General features: G+C 50.6%; 1 protein-coding gene across 1 annotated transcript; it reads left to right on the forward strand.

Moving 5' to 3' along the window:
- The first annotated feature begins 366 nt into the window (after positions 1-366).
- FAIM2 (Fas apoptotic inhibitory molecule 2) lies at positions 367-16,271 on the forward strand. The gene is made up of 12 exons (XM_009332240.1): positions 367-381; positions 1,992-2,172; positions 5,243-5,346; positions 5,507-5,571; positions 6,315-6,368; positions 8,728-8,778; positions 9,318-9,357; positions 9,861-9,898; positions 11,090-11,177; positions 11,746-11,841; positions 13,725-13,778; positions 15,656-16,271. Exons 1-12 carry the CDS (start codon positions 367-369, stop codon positions 15,803-15,805), a joined length of 936 nt encoding a protein of 311 aa, XP_009330515.1. The 3' UTR covers positions 15,806-16,271.
- Positions 16,272-17,433: the final 1,162 nt, after the last annotated feature.

Genomic DNA, 17,433 nt, shown 5'->3' on the forward strand with positions numbered 1-17,433 from the left:
CAGCACCTCTGGGGCGGCTGCTTCCCACCCTGCGGTGTGGGACCCCGCCCCGTTGCTGTGTCTGTGCATCCTCCCCATTGCTGCCGGCGGCCGCTCGCCTCTGTTTTAGCTGTTTCTTTCCCGGCTTCCCCCTGTGCTGCAGGCTGGGAATGGTACGGTCCTCCCTTCAGTGCCCGTTGCTCCGTGGATGTTGCTAGAAGGTGAAGGCATCAGCGCAGGCTGCGGAGGCTGCAGCGGCTGCAGCCAGCCCCGAAACACCCCAGGAGAGGGGGCGGAAGGGACCTGGTGAGGAGGCTTGTGCTCAGCTACGGCCTTCTCCCTCCTGCTGCTGCTCGCAGGGTCCGGCAGCATCGTTAGCGAGGAGCCATGACCCAGGGGAAGGTAGGTGGGAGGCCAGTGCTTGGATGATGAGTCCTCCTGCTTGCATAATTGTTGCATGTTTAGGGGGGGAGGGGAAATGGGTTGAAGGGAGGGGATTTAAGGAATAAAACAAGTGCTGTGGAGGGGGGAGCTGGGTACCCATGCACAGCCCGGTGCGTTGGCCCCTGTGAGGGGGGTGTTTCAGCAGAGGAAGGGGGTGGAGGGCTGTGTCATTATGGGGTTGGGGGCTGTTTTTTCTGGTGCTGGATGTGGAGCTCAACTCTGCTGTTGGACCTGTGGCTGTTTCTTCCACCCATCCTGGAAGTCAGGGAGCTCAACGGGGTGCTTGTGCTTTCCCATCCGTGCCCCCAGCAGTCAGCACTTGGCACCCGCCCTGAGCACCTCCTTCCTGGTCCAGGGAGCTCTGGATTTTTGGGGTTCTCCAATGATCAGACACCAGGGAGAGGGGGGGTTTATGCATCCTCTGCCAGCACAGTGCACCATTGCCATGACAACGATGCTGGAAGCTGCCTGGATGCAGGCAGCACCGTCACTCTTGTATCTCTGGGGGTCTTGCATGATATTGGCCACCCTATACCCAAGGGCTATGTAATGGAGGACAGGGTGAGGACAGTCCCTATGAGCTGGCAGAGGAGGTGGTACAGTTATCCCGATGCAGCTGGGTCTGCTTGTGGTGCACATCCCAGCCTGGTATCCCAGCTTTATTTTCAAGGGCCTGTTGTACCTTTAATTTAAGACCTTCTTAAAGGGACTGTGCTATCTGTTGCAGTGCTGGTTAGTTGATCATCTTCACTTTGGACTTTTTGTGGTTTCAGCCCTGCATCCCTGTGTTCCATCCCTGATGCTGAGCTGGCACCCCCTTTGGCAGCAAGGGCAGGATACCAGGCTCATAACTTATCCAGGGATGACAAAGATCTAGAAGGTTAAATAGATAATGTTCCCAAGGAGAAGCAAGTTCTCAGGTGGCCTGAGGCTGGCTCTTTGCTGGTATTTCATAGTCTGAAGACATGGGATCCCAAGTCCCTTAGCTGCATCTTCAAATTATGGAAAGCAGCAAGGCTGAGCCTCTAGATGGGTATAGAGGAATGAGCTAGAAGAAAATGTTGGAGAGCCAAACCAGAGTACTTCCTGGGGGCTAGGAGAAACTCCCCAAAATGTGGGTGTACGGGGAAATGAAGGCGTTCAGGGTTTTCTGCCCAGTACTGAAAGCTCTTTTTTAAGGGGAAATGTAGAAAGAAGTAGGCTGCAAAGCAGAGAGTTATTTGGATGCTTTCCACTGTTACATATGAGCCTGCAGCACCATGGAGGACCCTGGGTAAGGCTGTGTTTCCCCTCAGACCTGGTTGCCTATAATTTTTCATCTCCTCTAACATGTCAGGTGTTTTCCCATCTCTTCCTTCCATCGCATCAGAGGATGCTCCTTCCTGGGGGTGCAGGGATGGGTCCATTGCCAGCTCACAGGAGTTACCGGGTGTCCTTCCAGTTCCTGGGATCCAACAGAGGGACCTCCAGACCTCTGTCCGTGCCCTGTTGGGTTCCCATTGCAGGGCAGTTTCTATGCTGTTTTTACAGTCTAATCTCTCTATCTGTCCCCCCCCATTTCTGTGCAGCTTTCTGTGAACAATAAACCCCCCAACTCCGAGGGGCAAGGGGAGAAGAAGGACAATGCCACGGCTCTACCAGCTCCTCCGACCTACGAGGAGGCGACAGCAGGAGAAGGGATGAAGTCTGGTGCTTACCCTCCTCCCCCATCGGTCCCGCTCCACCCCAGCTGGGCTTACGTCGACCCCAGTAAGTCCTTCTGTGGCTGTACCCCAGGGTGAGCCCCTTGCAGAGGGGGTAGAGATTCCCCCTATAGGCTTGTAGAGAAGAGGGGAACCAGGGATGTGGTGCCCAGTTTGGTCCATGGTAGAGCTCACCCTAGAGCTGTAGCTATAAGCCATGTAAGTCTACATCTATATGTAAAAGCCATTTTACCCAACCACTAGACCACACTGCCTTCCAGAGGTGGGACTAAACTCCAGTGCTCTGTCCCTGCTCTCCTTCCCAGTACCAGGATGGGAAAAATCCCCTCTCCCAGCTTGCTGCACTGGGCAATGTCATCTCCCAGGGCTGGGGAGAGTCCTGGTGCAATGCTCCTGGCTCTGCATGCAGCAGCCCCCCCTCTAGCTCCTGCTCAACCCCAGCTTTCAAAGAAGCTGCTGAACTGGCAAAATCAGTGTCGTGGCATCAGTGATGTCTGGCTGCTATGAGCTGGTGTTCAGAGCCAGTGGAGGCTAAAACACGGCTGGACTTGAAGGCTGAATTGTTCCAGCATCGGTGTGTGTGGCCAACTCCTCGGCAAACAAACAGCTTTTCTTCCCTGGGTGCTGCGTGCAGCTTCTGCTTGGTCATAACAAGTGGACAAAGGCTCGACTGTGCCCAGTGCAGGGGAACAGCTGTGTAGTGGCAAGCTGGGATGGATGCAGGACGCGGTGGCCAGCAAGCGAGTCTGCTGGGTGGCCAACTGGTTGGTCAGCACAGCTTGAACTGGAGAGAGCGCTGGAGGGACTGGATTTACTGACTCCTGAGTCCTCCTCTCTCTGCTCAATCCTCTTCCCCTGCTGTGCTTTGCTGGCTGCCTATTCCGTCCAGCAGGGATGGTTGCAGCTGCAGGGATGGAGATGTTTAGGGAAAGGGAAAAAGCAATCTAAACCCCTCTGAGATGTGTGTGCCTGCACACTCTGATGGTTTCACAGATTCTTCCTCATCCTTGCTTGCCTTCGGGGTCAGAAACAGAAGTGGTAAATAACCTCCCAGCTTGCTATAACAACCATCTGGGTCTTTCTACTGTCATGATGAATTAGGATGGGTAAAGCCCAAATGGGTTAGGATGCTGGTATTTTGGGTATCCCAGAGGACTTGTTTAGGTGATGTGTCTTTTCTTGTCTCCTCCCTGACAAGCCTGGCAGGATTTCCTCTCTGCAGCTGTGTCCTGATCCGTGCTGGTGTTTTCCTCTGATTTCATGTCCTTCTCCCTTTTCCTTGCCCTCAGCCACACTGCAAGCTGTGGCTCCTGTACCAGGGGAGTGGGGGGAGGGGGACGGTGCATGCCATGGGGCTGTGTCTGACAGCTTATATGAGACTGGGAGTGGCTGGAGAGAAGTGGTGTGTGTTTTGGGTTGCTTTCTTTAATAATGAGCTTCGGACACACTGTCTTGCTACCTCAGATGTGGCCATATGTGGGAGGTGATGGGTGCTGGGGACACTAGCCAGAGAGGAGGAAACCCCCTCCATTTCTCCGAGGCATTTAGGTGCCTAATTTGGTGTTTAGATGCCTTGATTGCTTTGATGCAGGAGGCACTGAAGTGTCCCAGGGATATGGGCCTCAGGTGCTCGTGGCCCTGGGTGGGTGATGACAGATATTGCAGAAATGCAGGGAGGATGCGCTGCAGGAGTTTCATCTCCGCTGGGGTGTAGAGGAAGGCACAAGAGATTTATTAGGCACAAGAAGAGCGCAAGGGATTTATCTCCTGCCAGGGGCATCTTTAGGATGAGGCTTCTGCAATAAGAGCAAGCAACCTTTGACCAGTAAAACAGAAGAAATCCAGGACCAGGGCCTTGAGTTTGGCTTTCCTGGTGTCTGCAGGCTGTCCTCTGAGTCTGAGAGGGTCTCTCCTCTGTCTACCTGGAGGATCTGAGTATCACTGAGCTAAAAAGCTTTGAGAAGGAGGGGAGGCATCTGTTAAACAGGCAGGGACATGAATGTATAGCTGGTGTAATCGCATAACAGTGGGGAGACTGTTAGTAACAAGGAAGGGGATATTTGCAAGAGAAGTGAATAGCACAGGGGGATGATGTGCTAAGACAACTGAAGTTTCAGTGTTTGTTTTATTTTTTCTTCAGCATGAGGTTCAGGAGATGGAGAAGGCTGATTCTTACATCTAATTTGTGCAGCTGATCTTAGCAGGGAGAAGCTGCTGCTTTGGGTTTCTCCTCGCAGCCCCCTGCCCTCCAATATCCTCGCTGCTACCTTCATCCCTGGCTGTCGGCACAGTTGCCTCCCCAGCAGCAGAGGTTTTCCGATGTTTCCCTCCATCTCCCTTCAGGCTGCAGAGCAAACTGATGCTTTATGGCGCAGCCTTCCTCCTTGCCCATCTGCAGGGAAGCTCCAGCAACAACAGCTTGTATTACAGAGCCCTCAGCAAAGCAGGGCTGGGTTGTGTGGTGTGATGATTTTAGGGGAAGGTACTCTCGGCAGTAGCATCGGGGTTGTTTCCCCCTTGTTTAGGCTTGCTGCTAAACTATTCTCTGCATGAAAAAACTACTCCCTGCATGAAAATCAAATTCAGGGACAGACCTTATGGAAAAGCTGTAATGAGCTGTAATGAGGTTCTCTCAGAGGAGAGGGCACACCGTTGACATAAGACATGATGCAGACACAGTCTAACCTCAGGCAAATTACAGACCAGCGAGGGAATCCTCCTGCACCAGAGCTCCTGATGGGAATGACTGAGGTGCTGAGTCATGGCTCCTCTGGGGGATACTTTAATATTCGGTGAAAGGTGAGCAAGGATATGATACGAGCCCTCTAATTGCCATTAAAAATATGGTGTTACCATAGACAGGAATTAACCCTGGTGTCCTTGTCATGCTGGAGTTTGCAGAAGTGGTTTCCCCCCTCTGTTCTCGGAGATGGTCCTAATAAGATGCAGGAGTGGGAAGGGAGCAGAGTGCATCCCAGGAAGCCTCTGTTTTGCAGCGCAAGAAGAAAACCTTGACATTTGAGCCTCTTGAGCTGTAGTCAATCACTGGGGTCAGATTATGGCAGCTGGGGAGGGAACTGGGTGACAGGAGCTGATCTGTCTGGCTTCTGCTTCAGGCACGAGCCCGAGCTATGGCAGTGGCGGGTACCCAGGGGACACAGAGATGCTCACGACCTTCAGCTGGGATGACAGGAACGTGTGCAGAGTGTTCATCAGGAAGGTAAGGGGCAAGTCTCTCCAGGCTCAGCCTTCCCCTGTGAAGGCAGGAGACCAGCTCTAAGCCCTTGGAGGGACCTGGTTGCAATGGCTTTGCTGGCTTCCCTGGGCTGGATGGGAAGCAGAGAGACTGCGGGTTGCCCATGGGCTGCCTCTCGTTGCAGGTTTATGCCATCCTGATGGTGCAGCTCTTGGTCACTGTCGCTATTGTGGCTTTCTTCACCTTCTGGTAGGTCTCTTGTGTAGCAGTAATGCTTGCTTTGTCCTGTGTATGACCTGCTCCTGAATTACCTGTTACTTGGGGGTGTTGTCTGCTATGTAGATACCTGATTTTTTTTCCCATGTGCTCCAACAGAAAAACAAAACTGAGGGAACGCTGAGAAGTCCTTCAGTACTTCTGCTACCTTTCCTGCATGTCCTCTGGATGATGCATTGTCCCTTCTGGGTGTTATCCCCAGCCAAGAGGCCTGGACTGCTTGCCCTTGAGTATTAACTGCTGTATTTTTCCTTCGGGAGTTATCAAGGCCATCAGATCCCAGCCTACCTCAGCTTTAGGGACTGGGTTACCTCCCCTTGCAGAAGCAGATACCCCACACTCGAGCAGCAGCTCTCTCTAGTTTGGATGACTGAGCATTTTGGGCCTGTGCCGCTCATGTTGCCTCCAGAATAAATAATGAATCACTGTCAGTCTGAGGATTTCAGCTCTTTAATCACTTCTCAGAGAAGGCAGCGGCCGTTCCCCGAGCAAGCCTGACTGTGTAATTGATAACAACAGGGCCGTCTTTCCAATTTGACAGGTTGAATTTCTTTCCAGTTCGTCAACCTGCTGGGTAGTTTCAGCCGTGGTTTTTTTCACATACTCTGTGCTGCATCACCCTGTGTGTGTTCCCAGGTTTAATTTAGCAGCAACCTGTGAAGTGATTGGTTTTTTTTTATGCTTTCTGCTCAGCATCCCTTTTCTCTGTCTTGCAGCGAGCCGGTCAAGGGGTACATTCAGACGCACGCTGCCTGGTATTGGGCTTCCTAGTGAGTATCTCTGTCTTCTCCTATGGCCATGTATGCTCCAAACAGCTCTGGATGTGGCTGTGGTGATGTGGAGACACTTTCCAAATACTTTTGTACCTTGCGTGTGAAGAATTGCACTAATATGTGTGCAGGGGGAGCTGGGGAAATTCATGGATAACTCTGAGGTGAGAAGATAGAAAATCTCACCTAAATGAGTCTGAGACATGAGATATGATAGATATCTACAAATACTTTCAAAAAGAGGGCTTGCTTCTCTACAAACCAGGGTCAAAGTAAATACATGAGTATTGCTTGCAGAGCAAACCAGGTAAAACTGGGGACCTTCCAGGAAAACAGTGCAGAAACCCAGATGTGAGACCTGAAAGGGTGCCTAGGGTACCTTAGAGGCTTAATTTTGGGTTTGTCCCATTGAAAGCAAGGAGATTGTCTGGGTTTACATGGCATGCCTTGATATGCAACAGATGAAGAAGAGTGCAGTCAATGTTAAGGAGGGGGGATATATTTGGAGGGATAAGGGTGTTTGTGGGGCTGTCATGCCTGGGTCTTCATCACGGAGCCACTCTTGGTGCCCAGAATTTGGGATGCCATTCCTTAATCAAGCCTGGTCCGAAAGGTCAGCTCAGAGGTAGCGTAGGCTGTGCTTCCATGCGTTAGTATATTTGCAGTTGTGCTGGTTTCCTGGATGCTGCTTGTGTTAGTGCTGCTAATTAAGCCGGCAGAGTGTGTGATGCAATTGTCTGTGAACAAGGCTCTGTGAACTTGGCTTTAATTAGCTCGCACCCAAATCGTGAAATGTGTCCAGGCCCGGAGATGAGACACCAGCTTATATAACTTAGAAAATAGCAGTATATAGAAGGGAACTGGCATCAGCATGCCTCTTTGACCTTAAAGGAAAATAATGTGCTCCTTCTTGGCCAGCTGGTAGACTGGAGAAGCAGCATTGCCTTGTAGGGAGACAAGACCAAGCTCTGCTCAGGTCTATGCTTCGACCTTTGAGTTCATCTCCTGTAGCTTACTGGAAATTAGCGTCTTTCAGAAGGAGCAAACCTGTCTTGGGCCAGCTGGGGGTAGGCTCTGTACTTGAGGGACTTAAATTTTGTCTGTCCCTTCCCCTCCCAGTGAGCCAAGACTTCCCTCCATCCCAGGGTCTCCCAATTGCTTGTCCTGATCTGGGTCTGGGTCTCTTTCATACACAGAGACCCCACTCTCTATATGTCTCTGTAAAATAGAAGTGGGTGCCCTAGGGTGTTTTTTCTACTGCTGGAGTGATGGCTCAGAGGGATTAAAGCAAGAGCAGATGTGCAACAAGGGATGCAAAGGAGGTGGACAACTGCAATGGCTCTCTTTGCTCCCTACATGCTTTCTTTCATCTATTCAGCCGTGTCCACTCCAGCTTTCCTGGTTTCCCCGTGGGAGAGCAACGCTCAGGTTTATCTCTGTTGCATTTATCGTGGCCCGTGGGTTTTGGAGTCATGTTCATTTATTAGACCTAAGGTGACTGGCTATCGTGCAGCCATCGGCATGCTTGGAAGCTGCTTTCCCCCCCAGGCACTGGGTGAAAGCAGGTAAGCAGGTTCCCACTGTGCCATAACCCATCAGCACTGTGGAAAAACACCCGGGCTGCATGACATCCAGAGCAGAGGGAGACCATCCCTCAGCTGTTGGATTTTTTTGCTTTGCTGAAGGGTCAAGTCATGTGAGATAAATAACTCTCCTGTGACCTGGGGATAGCTTGTGCAACAGCATATTAGGCTTGGGTCTGCGAGCTTCACTGACCTTAGAGGATCCTTCTGCTGTTGAACTCTTCCTCGAGTGCTGGTGCAGTAACATGGGACCAGTTCCCTTCTCCGACACAGACCTTCCCTCTGGCCTTAGGCAAATCACTTTTACCAGCCTTGTGAATCTTGGTTTAAGGGCTGCTGAAATCCCATCAGGATGCCTTGATCCCACCAAGCCAGGAAGTGCCTGGAAATGAGGGGCAAATTCTGGCCACCTCCGTATGAGCAATTCATGCACTGACAAGGTGTCAACAGCAAATACGTTTGGGTGCTCCGTCTACCCTGGATGGACCTGAATGCTACCCTTGCTCTGCTGTAAAACCATCCTTCGGGTTTTTCAGAGATGGTTGTGCCGTCCCACCTTGGACCGGCATAAGCAAAGTAGGCAGCTGTGGGCAGAAAACTGCTTCAGCGAGAGGTAGTTACTGCCTTGCTTCCTACCCAACCTTAACTTCTGGCACGGTGCTTGCATTTTAAACAGCACAGCAGAGCACTGAAACTTGTCAGTTGGAGACTTCTGTCCTGCATCAACACACAATGCTTGGGTTTTCCTCCCTAAACTGCTCTCTTTTTCTTTGCAGCGCTGTTTTCTTTGTGACCTACTTGATTCTTGCTTGCTGCTCTGGACCCAGGTAAAATATTTTCTTTTTGGATTTGAAATGGCCCTGTGAAATGAAGGATGAATGTTCTTCCTCTTGTTTCAAGCATGACCAACAATGTTGCAAAGATGGGATGGGGTCATGCTGACACAGTGATGTAGGGACTGAGGTGGCACCTGTATTTTCAGGCCTGATACAGTTTCAGCATTAAAAGCTGAAGTCAGATTGCAACTGGAAAGGAAGCTATGTTGCAGCAAAAATTGCATCACTCTGTAGCTCCAAATTCTCATTATTAAATACTGCAGAGGGTGGTGGTCTTTGCTCTCAGTGGAGCAGGGCACTGCTGACTGCTTCGCTGGAACATCATGGGGACGTTTGCCCTTTTGGTCTAGGAGTACCCCAAATGGTCTCTCACTCCCAACAGGATGACTGTCCCCTTGTACCACCCCTGCCATTTGCTGCACAGGCCATTAATTATATGGCACATCTTATGCAACCTGTTGTGCAGCGCTGCTAACTACCTCTGCCCTCCGCATCGCAGGGCTGACCAGCCCCTGTTTCTTCACTTGCAGGAGGTATTTCCCATGGAATCTGATCCTGCTGAGCATCTTTGTAAGTAGCACATCTGGACAGCATCTGCCCTGCCCCTGCAACCTGAAAACCCTGGGTTTCATAATGGCTCCAAGTAGGAGAGATGTCTGGTCTGAATTCCTGCAGAAAGCAGGAATTTCATCCTCTAATTGCCCTGCACTTGGGCTGAGGAGCTGTAATTGAACTAGGATGTGATAAGCAGGAAAGAAGGGAGCCTCTGTTTAAAAAAAAAAAAAAAAAAGCCTGTAGAGGCTGGTCAGTGGTAGGGAGCTGGAGTCCTGTGCAAGAGGGGTAGAGGGATGTAGAAGGTGGGACTGCTCTCAGGGTGGTGGGCTGCCCTCACTTTAACCTGCCCTGTGGACATTAATCACTGGAGGATTAGAAACTATGTAAAAATTGCTTCTCTTGAGCATCTGTTTAAGAGGTTTCACTGCCCTTATCACTGTAACTGAAATGTTTTATCTGTTGTGTGTGTCTCCCTGGGACACAAATGCAGGAGTAATGTGGTTCTCTTCCCCCCCCAGACACTCTCCATGGCTTATCTCACTGGGATGCTCTCCAGGTAGGTTGAGCATGCAGTCTCTGGAGGTTTTCTGGTCCTACGTCCTGTCTCTTCCTGCAAAAAAAACTTCCCTACTTCTGAAATATATGGGCCACCTGATCTCTTTGGAGCTCTTCCAGTAGCCACACAAAGCCTGACCTTCCCTTTTGAAAACACTTTTTAAAGAAGGTCTCCAAGACCTATGGTGGCATCCCCTTCTCTGTCACAGTTGGGGCAGCACAGGGTAGTTCCTGGCTATGCTAAATCCTATAGTAGAGCACTAGAGAGCCAGGGACAAGGCAGTGCTTGCACGATGGGCTATAGGGGACTCACTATACTGTGATCTCACCTTTTCCACTAAGCAGCACTCTAGCAGATGGGGCTGGAGTGAGACAAGGAGTGTTTTTCCAGCAGTTTCATGTTTTTTGTAGTCTACAGCTTGCTCCCTTTTGCTTGCGTTTTTACTGTTACAATCTGCTCACAAGATCAGCCCTGGTTCACGTGGGTCCCTGGTGATGAGGCAGATGAGCTAGTGGGTGTTGATGGATGTGTGCTGGGGACAAAGAAAGTAGTGGCTTCAGCAACTCGGGGAAAATACCAGCGATATCACTCTCAAATCACACTGAAGGGGAGAGTGGCGACTGGCTTTTCTTAGGGCTGAGCCTGGTGCTGTAACCAAAATCAGTAGTCAGACATACAAAAAAATTATAACCTAAGCCTTCAGCCTCTCTACCTGTTCAAATCTCTCCTTCCCTGCAGTTTTCCAAGATCCAACCCCCTGTTACGAGCACATCAGTAGCGTAACAGTGGCTGCAGCTTTCTGACTTCTCATTGTGCTGCAATGACATTTGCCATTCTACTTTTATTACCTCACAGTCTGAATCCTCCCTCTTCTCCATCTGTCCATGGACAGATAGATTTTTATAGTATGTCCCCATCTTAGCTGCTCCTGAGTTCCCAGAAGGCATAGACATGCCCTCCTGCCTACCCTCTTCTATTTAAAACAGGAGGAAAACCCATCTAATCTTTTTTTAGTGTTTTTCTAATCCTTCCCTTTTTACATTAAGGGGGACATCTACAATTTCAGTGCTGTTTGTGCCCCTAGGACTCGTGCTTTCCCTGTACACCTCTGCTAAGCTTCTGCCTGTCTTAATCCCTCCTACCTGTCCCTGTGGGAAACACTGAAAAGTGGTTTTGCTGTTAATTTTCCAGTTACTACAATACCAAGTCGGTCCTTCTGTGTCTGGGGATCACAGCCCTGGTGTGTCTGTCTGTCACAATCTTCAGCTTCCAGACCAAGGTGAGTTTGTGCTGATCAGTCCCTCTGGGAGAGGCATCTCCCAGGGGTAGGACCACAGGGTCACGCAGTGCTGGGGGTGAGGTGTGAGGGGCAGGTCTGTGGGGCTCTGGATACAGGAGCAACCTGAGGGATGCTGGGAAGTAAAGTGAAGGTTGCAGGAAGATTAGGACAGATGCTGGGGTGAGGGATCTGTCAGGGGTATAGATGGGGCTGGAAGATGCTAATGTATGGGTGTAAGGTGGGTTTTTTGGAGGATTAGGCTGTGGGGTACAGAAGGGCACTGGCACAAATGTGTGTGAGGGGCTTTTGGATTTCAGGTATGTGATGGGTACCGAGTTCTTGCCCATGGCAATAAAGGGGATATGGTAAGCGTTTGGCTCTGTGTGCCATACAGATGGGTGTTGGGCTATAGGACCTGAGATGCAGACGAAGCAATTGCCATGTGACAGCAAGATGAGTGTGCTGCTGTGGGGAATCCCTCCCTGTGGACACAGGGAGGTTTGGCTCCCCTCGCTGCCTCCTGTTTCAGCACTCTGCACTTGTAACATGATGTTCTTTACCTTTGCAGTTTGACTTCACCTCCTACCAGGGCGTCCTCTTTGTGATGCTCATGGTACTCTTCTTTGGTGGCATCATCCTGGCTGTGATACTGCCCTACCAATATGTGAGTAAGAATCTGCACCCCTCCTTCCTCACCCAGTGCCACTAGTCCTGGTGGAAGGCTGGGAGCTGATCAGCCTAAAGCGGGCAAGCTCCAGGGCTTGGCTTGAGAGGAGTGTCCCAGCCTGCTCTCTGAAAATGTGCAGAAACACCAACAAACAAAACGCAAGACCAGGCGGCTGTTGCCTTCTTGTTGTACAATCAGATATCAGGTTGTAGGACAGTACTGGCCTGGGGCTTGAGGAAGTTTGCTTCTGTTCCTGGAGCTGTGTAGTGACCCCACGGCAGGTCACATCACCTGCTTGTGCCTCAGTTTCCCCCCCAGTAAAACCAGGGCGGTGAGCACATTAAAGCAATGGCCTGCCCAATACAAAACAGGGCTCTTGCCCCAAATTCGGGGCAGGACTTGGGCTCTGGGCAAGTGCAGTGGGGTGCCTGCCTGGCCAGACCTGGCTGTATTCACACTAACATCAGGCACTGTCCTGCAGCGTTTAAATCTCGAGGCTCAAATTTCTCAGAAATAAGCCCCTCTGGAGAGTGGCCGGGGAACAAGTCCTGACCATGAGTGACTACCTTGTCACTCTTCCAACTGCTGCCAGCCCCTCTTGCATGGGTCCAGCCCCTTCCTTCAGCCTCCCTGCTTTTGGCTCAGACCCGGTCACAGCTGGCATTGGCTGTGCCCAGCTGAAATCTTGGAGCGGCTTTTGACCACACCTGATAGAGGGTTTGGTGTGGCAGCACGGAGTGTCTGGTCTCCATCCAAGAGTGTCTCATTAGGTGAGTCGTCATTCAGGCAAGAGCTTGACAGACCCTGGAAGATGCTAATGAAAGAGGGAAGGTGTGTGGGGCTGTGCAGCCACCATTAATCACCCTGAATGCCTGCTTGTGCCAGAGAGGGAGGCACCCGGCTTTGATCATGGCAGCCTTTAAGTGATCTCCAGACCCTTCACGTCTTACCTGGCTTCTCTGGGGACCTGAGTCATACTTTAAGGACCAGACCTGCAGGAAACACTCCCACTGGTACTAGTCCTGGAGTTGGTCTGATGGTGGACAAATACACAGGCTGGTGTTTCCAAAAGCAGGAGCTTGGATTTTGGTTGTCTTGGCTTGAGTTCCACCTCTCCCCTGTGCAAACGTGAGGGTAAACCAGCTTACAGTGCCAAGCCACTGCCATTAAACTGTTGAGACAACTACTCTTTATCTTGCAGCTTGTCAAGATAAGCATTGCTTGAGGCAGCCTTGTAATGAGCTTGTCTATCTGGGGAGGCAGGCTTCGATCTCTGGGTTGAATCAGCCGTCCGTGTGGGCACCTTCTCCTGGAATACAGGCAACTTCTCCATTAGCACTGTGTGCTACTGTGCCACAGCAAGCAGGGGTTGAGGTTTGGTCTTAATTCCAGTGAATTTCCTGCTGTGACTCCAGCAGATGAACATGTTTAAGTTATGCTTGTTAATTAAAGCTGGGTCTGGCTCTTGGAAGCATTTGGTGTTTCTTCCAGTGGCATCAGCCTTGTCTGAGTAAACAAAAACCTAGGGCTGCTGCAAAATGTTTCTATCAGGACAGTACTAAGATATTTCCACAGAGACGGCAGCTGTGTTGAAGTAGCCTATTTGGAAACACAAGCACCTGATCTAGAAGCTTATGAGCCGAGTAGACGCAATGGCCACAGTAAGAGGGGAAACTGAGGCACAGTGACCTGCTTTTTGCCATGAAAAGGTCAACAACAGAAACTGTGTTGGAGCTGGAAATGGTGCAAGTCCATCCTGGGCTATTAGAGCACTTTCCCTAACTCGTATCCTCCACACAAGAGCTAAAGCCCTCTTCTGTGTCAAGTCTTAATTAACCAGTTTTCTCCCAGGCACTGACTGATGGATTTGTTTCGTTTAGGTCCCCTGGCTCCACGCAATCTATGCTCTGCTCGGTGCCATTATTTTTACTATGGTAAGTGGTGCTGGTCATGGGGCCTGGGAATATGCTGGCAGGAAAAATAAGCAAATAAGCAAGGAGTAAATGCTTTTGGCCTTGAAGGGTGCTTGGGGAAGGGAGAAGAGCAAGTTGCAGGATTGCAGAGAGCTCCACATCCTCAAATGGCTCATTGAATAGCAATTATTGCAGTGACCTCAGCCTTGTCCCAAGAAGGTGTTGGTGTACGTGACAGTGCTGGTGCAGAGCACGGTATGATTGGCAAACTCATGCTGCATGCGCAATACTAGGTGTGAACAGCAGAAAGCATTGTAGAGACAGGGCATAAAGGCATCTCTGGAGTGGGAAAAGCAGAGGTTAAGCTTTGGCACAGCAGCAGGAACTGGACTGCAGGGCTCAAAGGGAGCCTGGGGATGAAATGAGGCTGCGGAAGTGAGCAAAGTCAAGTCAGGGCTGGTTGAGTGGGAGTGGGCCAAGGATTGGGTATGAGTTTGACTAACAGAAAGAGAGTGAGAGGCCCTGGTTTGGGATTAAAGGGCATTAGGAAGGTTCACTGCAGGCAGGAAAAGCCCTGAAGCTGGGCAGCTCCTCCAAGGAAAGTTGAAAAGGCTTGATTCATTCCTTCGACTGCTCCCCAGTGGTCCCTCCTGTGAGCCTCTTCCCAGAGCAAGTCCCAGCAGTGCCGTGCTTGCCATTCAGGTGTGGGAGTTGTCTGGGAAGGTGCTTGGCGTTACCTCAAGGTGGGGGTCAGGAGGAGGGCTGCCTTGGGGTTCAAGGCGGTGCCCATTGGGCATGTTGTGAATAAGAACAGTTGAGCAATTTCATTTATTAGCTATAATACAGACATTTCAAGTGAGCTCGGATATTTCTTCTGTGATTCATGATTAAAGACTGCTCTGTAAAATACAAGTAGGCTAAACACCTTATAATTACTCCATAAACTTCAGTCAGAAACTCAACTGGTGGAGTGTATTCTGCCAGGCTTGTCAGCTCAGCCTGACAACGTCTGGGGAGATCAGTGGTTATTTATGACTGGGGAGGGCAGAGGTGCCAGCTGACCCCAGGCGATGGCAAAGATGCCCTGCCAACCCCGAAGAGCTCCGCGCCAAGGTGTCTGTCGTGAGCTAGGTTAACAGAGGAAGTAAAGGTGTGATGGGAGAAGATATTGAGCTTGAAGTCATGCAACAAGGTGCAGGTTTTCTTGCAGCTGGGCCACTAGCCTGCCTTGTAGCCCATGTTTGTTCCTGTGAGTGCTGTGTCTCTGCAGGCAGGCTGGGCAGTGGATTCCCACTGTGATGGCTTCACTGGTAAAATCTGCCCTGCACTCAGTTGTGTTTGTACCTCAGAAAGGTGTCAGCTCCCCTCTGGGCCTGGCTACCTCTGCTGGCAGCTCTGCATACCTTGGTGCTGCCCAGGGTCTGGGGTTTCTTGCTCTTCATTGCTCTGGTGTTGCTGCTGCTGCAATGTCATGTTGGGTCCAGGTCACCTTGTTACCTGGCAGGTGTTTCTGAACTGGGGGAAGTCTGGGAATAACAAGTCATAGGGACTGGCTGAGGAGGAACAGGGAGAACTGCTCCAGAGCTGACCCTGGGACACACTTGGGATGGATGAAGCAAAGGGGAACCTTGGGAAAAAGCATGAAGGAAGGCAGGCCTGGAGTAATAGTCCCAGGGTTTGACTATCAAGAGTGAAATGAAGGAAGGGGAAAGTTGCAGCTTGTTCAGTGCATTGTTCTGAGCTTTTAAATTGCAGTTACAGCCCATAAAAAGTGGCTGCATTTTTGTTCTGGGTACAGTGAAGCAATTTGGGAGAACTCCTGTCATTAGAGCACGTCTTGACTCCATGTGCCAAATCTCCATGTGACTGTTATTGGGTTTCCTCCTCTTTCCTTACAGTTCCTGGCATTTGATACCCAGATGCTAATGGGGAACCGTCGGTACTCGCTGAACCCAGAGGAATACATCTTTGGAGCCCTCAATATCTATCTGGACATCATCTATATCTTCTCCTTTTTCCTCCAGTTCTTTGGCTCCAGCCAGGAGTGAGTGCAGCAAGGCAGTGTCTTCTCTTTGCTGGCAAGATGCAAGTGTTTAAAAAAAAAATAAAATAAAAGAAGAGGAAAAGAGGGTTAAAAAAAACAAACAAAACCAAACCCACCCTTTCTGGCCCACTAGCAGGCTCCATTCAATCAGCTGAGCAACACCCCTGGGTTCCTTATGCAGCTTGTATATATGCTGTTAGGCCTTTGTGACCCAGAAAGCAAAGTAGGGCTTAAGTGTTATGTCTCTTCTGCTCCCTCCACTCCTACTGAGATCAAACCAGACCAGAGACTGGGAGGCATGAGACCAAGATCTTCTTTTCCCCAGAGGCTGTCAGAGTTGCCTGTCTGAGTCCTGCACATCATGGGATGTTGAAGTGCTGAGAACAGCTCTGCAAAGGGGAAATAACATTAAGGGGAGGAGAGCAGGGAATTTTGCTAGCATCCTAGCAGGAAAACCAGCTGAACAAAGGGAAAAGGCTAGGGAAATCCTTGCATCCCCCTGTTTCTCTCCTGCGTTCATTTGGAGCCTTGTGGCCTCTGCAGAGATATATTCCTGATTGCACTTCTAAAAGCAGGCACTGAGCACGGGGATCACGTAGTCTGGATGTCCCAGCAATCAGTCCTCCAGGCACAAGGGAACCTGTTGTTCAGGACGCGCAGCCTCTTTGAGAACATCCCTAATGCCCCTGCAGGAAGAATTCTTCTCTATCCTTTGCATCTGGCCATGGGGCTGAGTTTGTACTTTCTTTCCTTCCCAGAGTTGGGTAGCAGGACCACCGGCTGTGGGCTCACCTCCCCACCCAAGGGGGACGTGTATGTCAGTTCTCTCTGAAGTGTGGCTCTTCACCTGGGAGGGTTGTGGTCCCATATAAGGATTATTGGCAGAGAATGGCAGAGAAGAGATGAAAGAGGCTGAGTTTCAGAGCCCATGCAAAGCCAGGCACCTCCTGATGTGGGAGATGGGTGGCTGAGATCCTGTGACCCATCCTACGGATCTGATGCCTTCACAAAATTGTCTTGGTTGCTCGAGATTAATGGTCCTTAGTGGTTACTACCCAGAGACTGAGGCCAGGGTGAATGCCTGTTGCTCAGAATGGGCACTGCTTTAGCAAACACCAATGTTGCCTCTTGCTCTGGCCATTTTCCAGTTTTGCTCCCCCAAACAGGGATGTCAGTGAGAGCACTGGATGCCTCTGAATGCTCAGGTAACTTTCCATCTTCCCCTTGCTCACATTCCCCTGTTTGGGGATTAGCTGGCTAATTTCTAACTGTAAAGCTCCAGGTGGAGATAAGAGGCCTTTTGCTCTTATTTAAAAGGTGATCCTTCCTGCTAAAAAGAAACCTGTATCTTCAATCTCTCTGGGAATGCCAGGGCAAGTGCGTCACTGAGCTGCCTCTAGCAATCCCCGTGTGTTAGAGAGACTATGCCAAAATGCTCTGTACCGCACATTCCTCTTCTGCTGCTGCCCTGGCTTTTACCCTTCACATGTTGTATCCTCCCGCCACACGTGTTCAATGCCCTGAGCTGGACAGAGGAAAGTTACTGTGCAGAGAGTAAAAATGCTTCAGCCCCTCTGTGGCTGCACTGACCTTGTCCATGATCACATAGGAGCACAAGTGATACTTTCCACC

This window comes from Pygoscelis adeliae, unplaced genomic scaffold, assembly GCF_000699105.1.
Source record: "Pygoscelis adeliae isolate BGI_AS28 unplaced genomic scaffold, ASM69910v1 Scaffold109, whole genome shotgun sequence".
Taxonomy (NCBI): Eukaryota; Metazoa; Chordata; class Aves; order Sphenisciformes; family Spheniscidae; genus Pygoscelis; species Pygoscelis adeliae.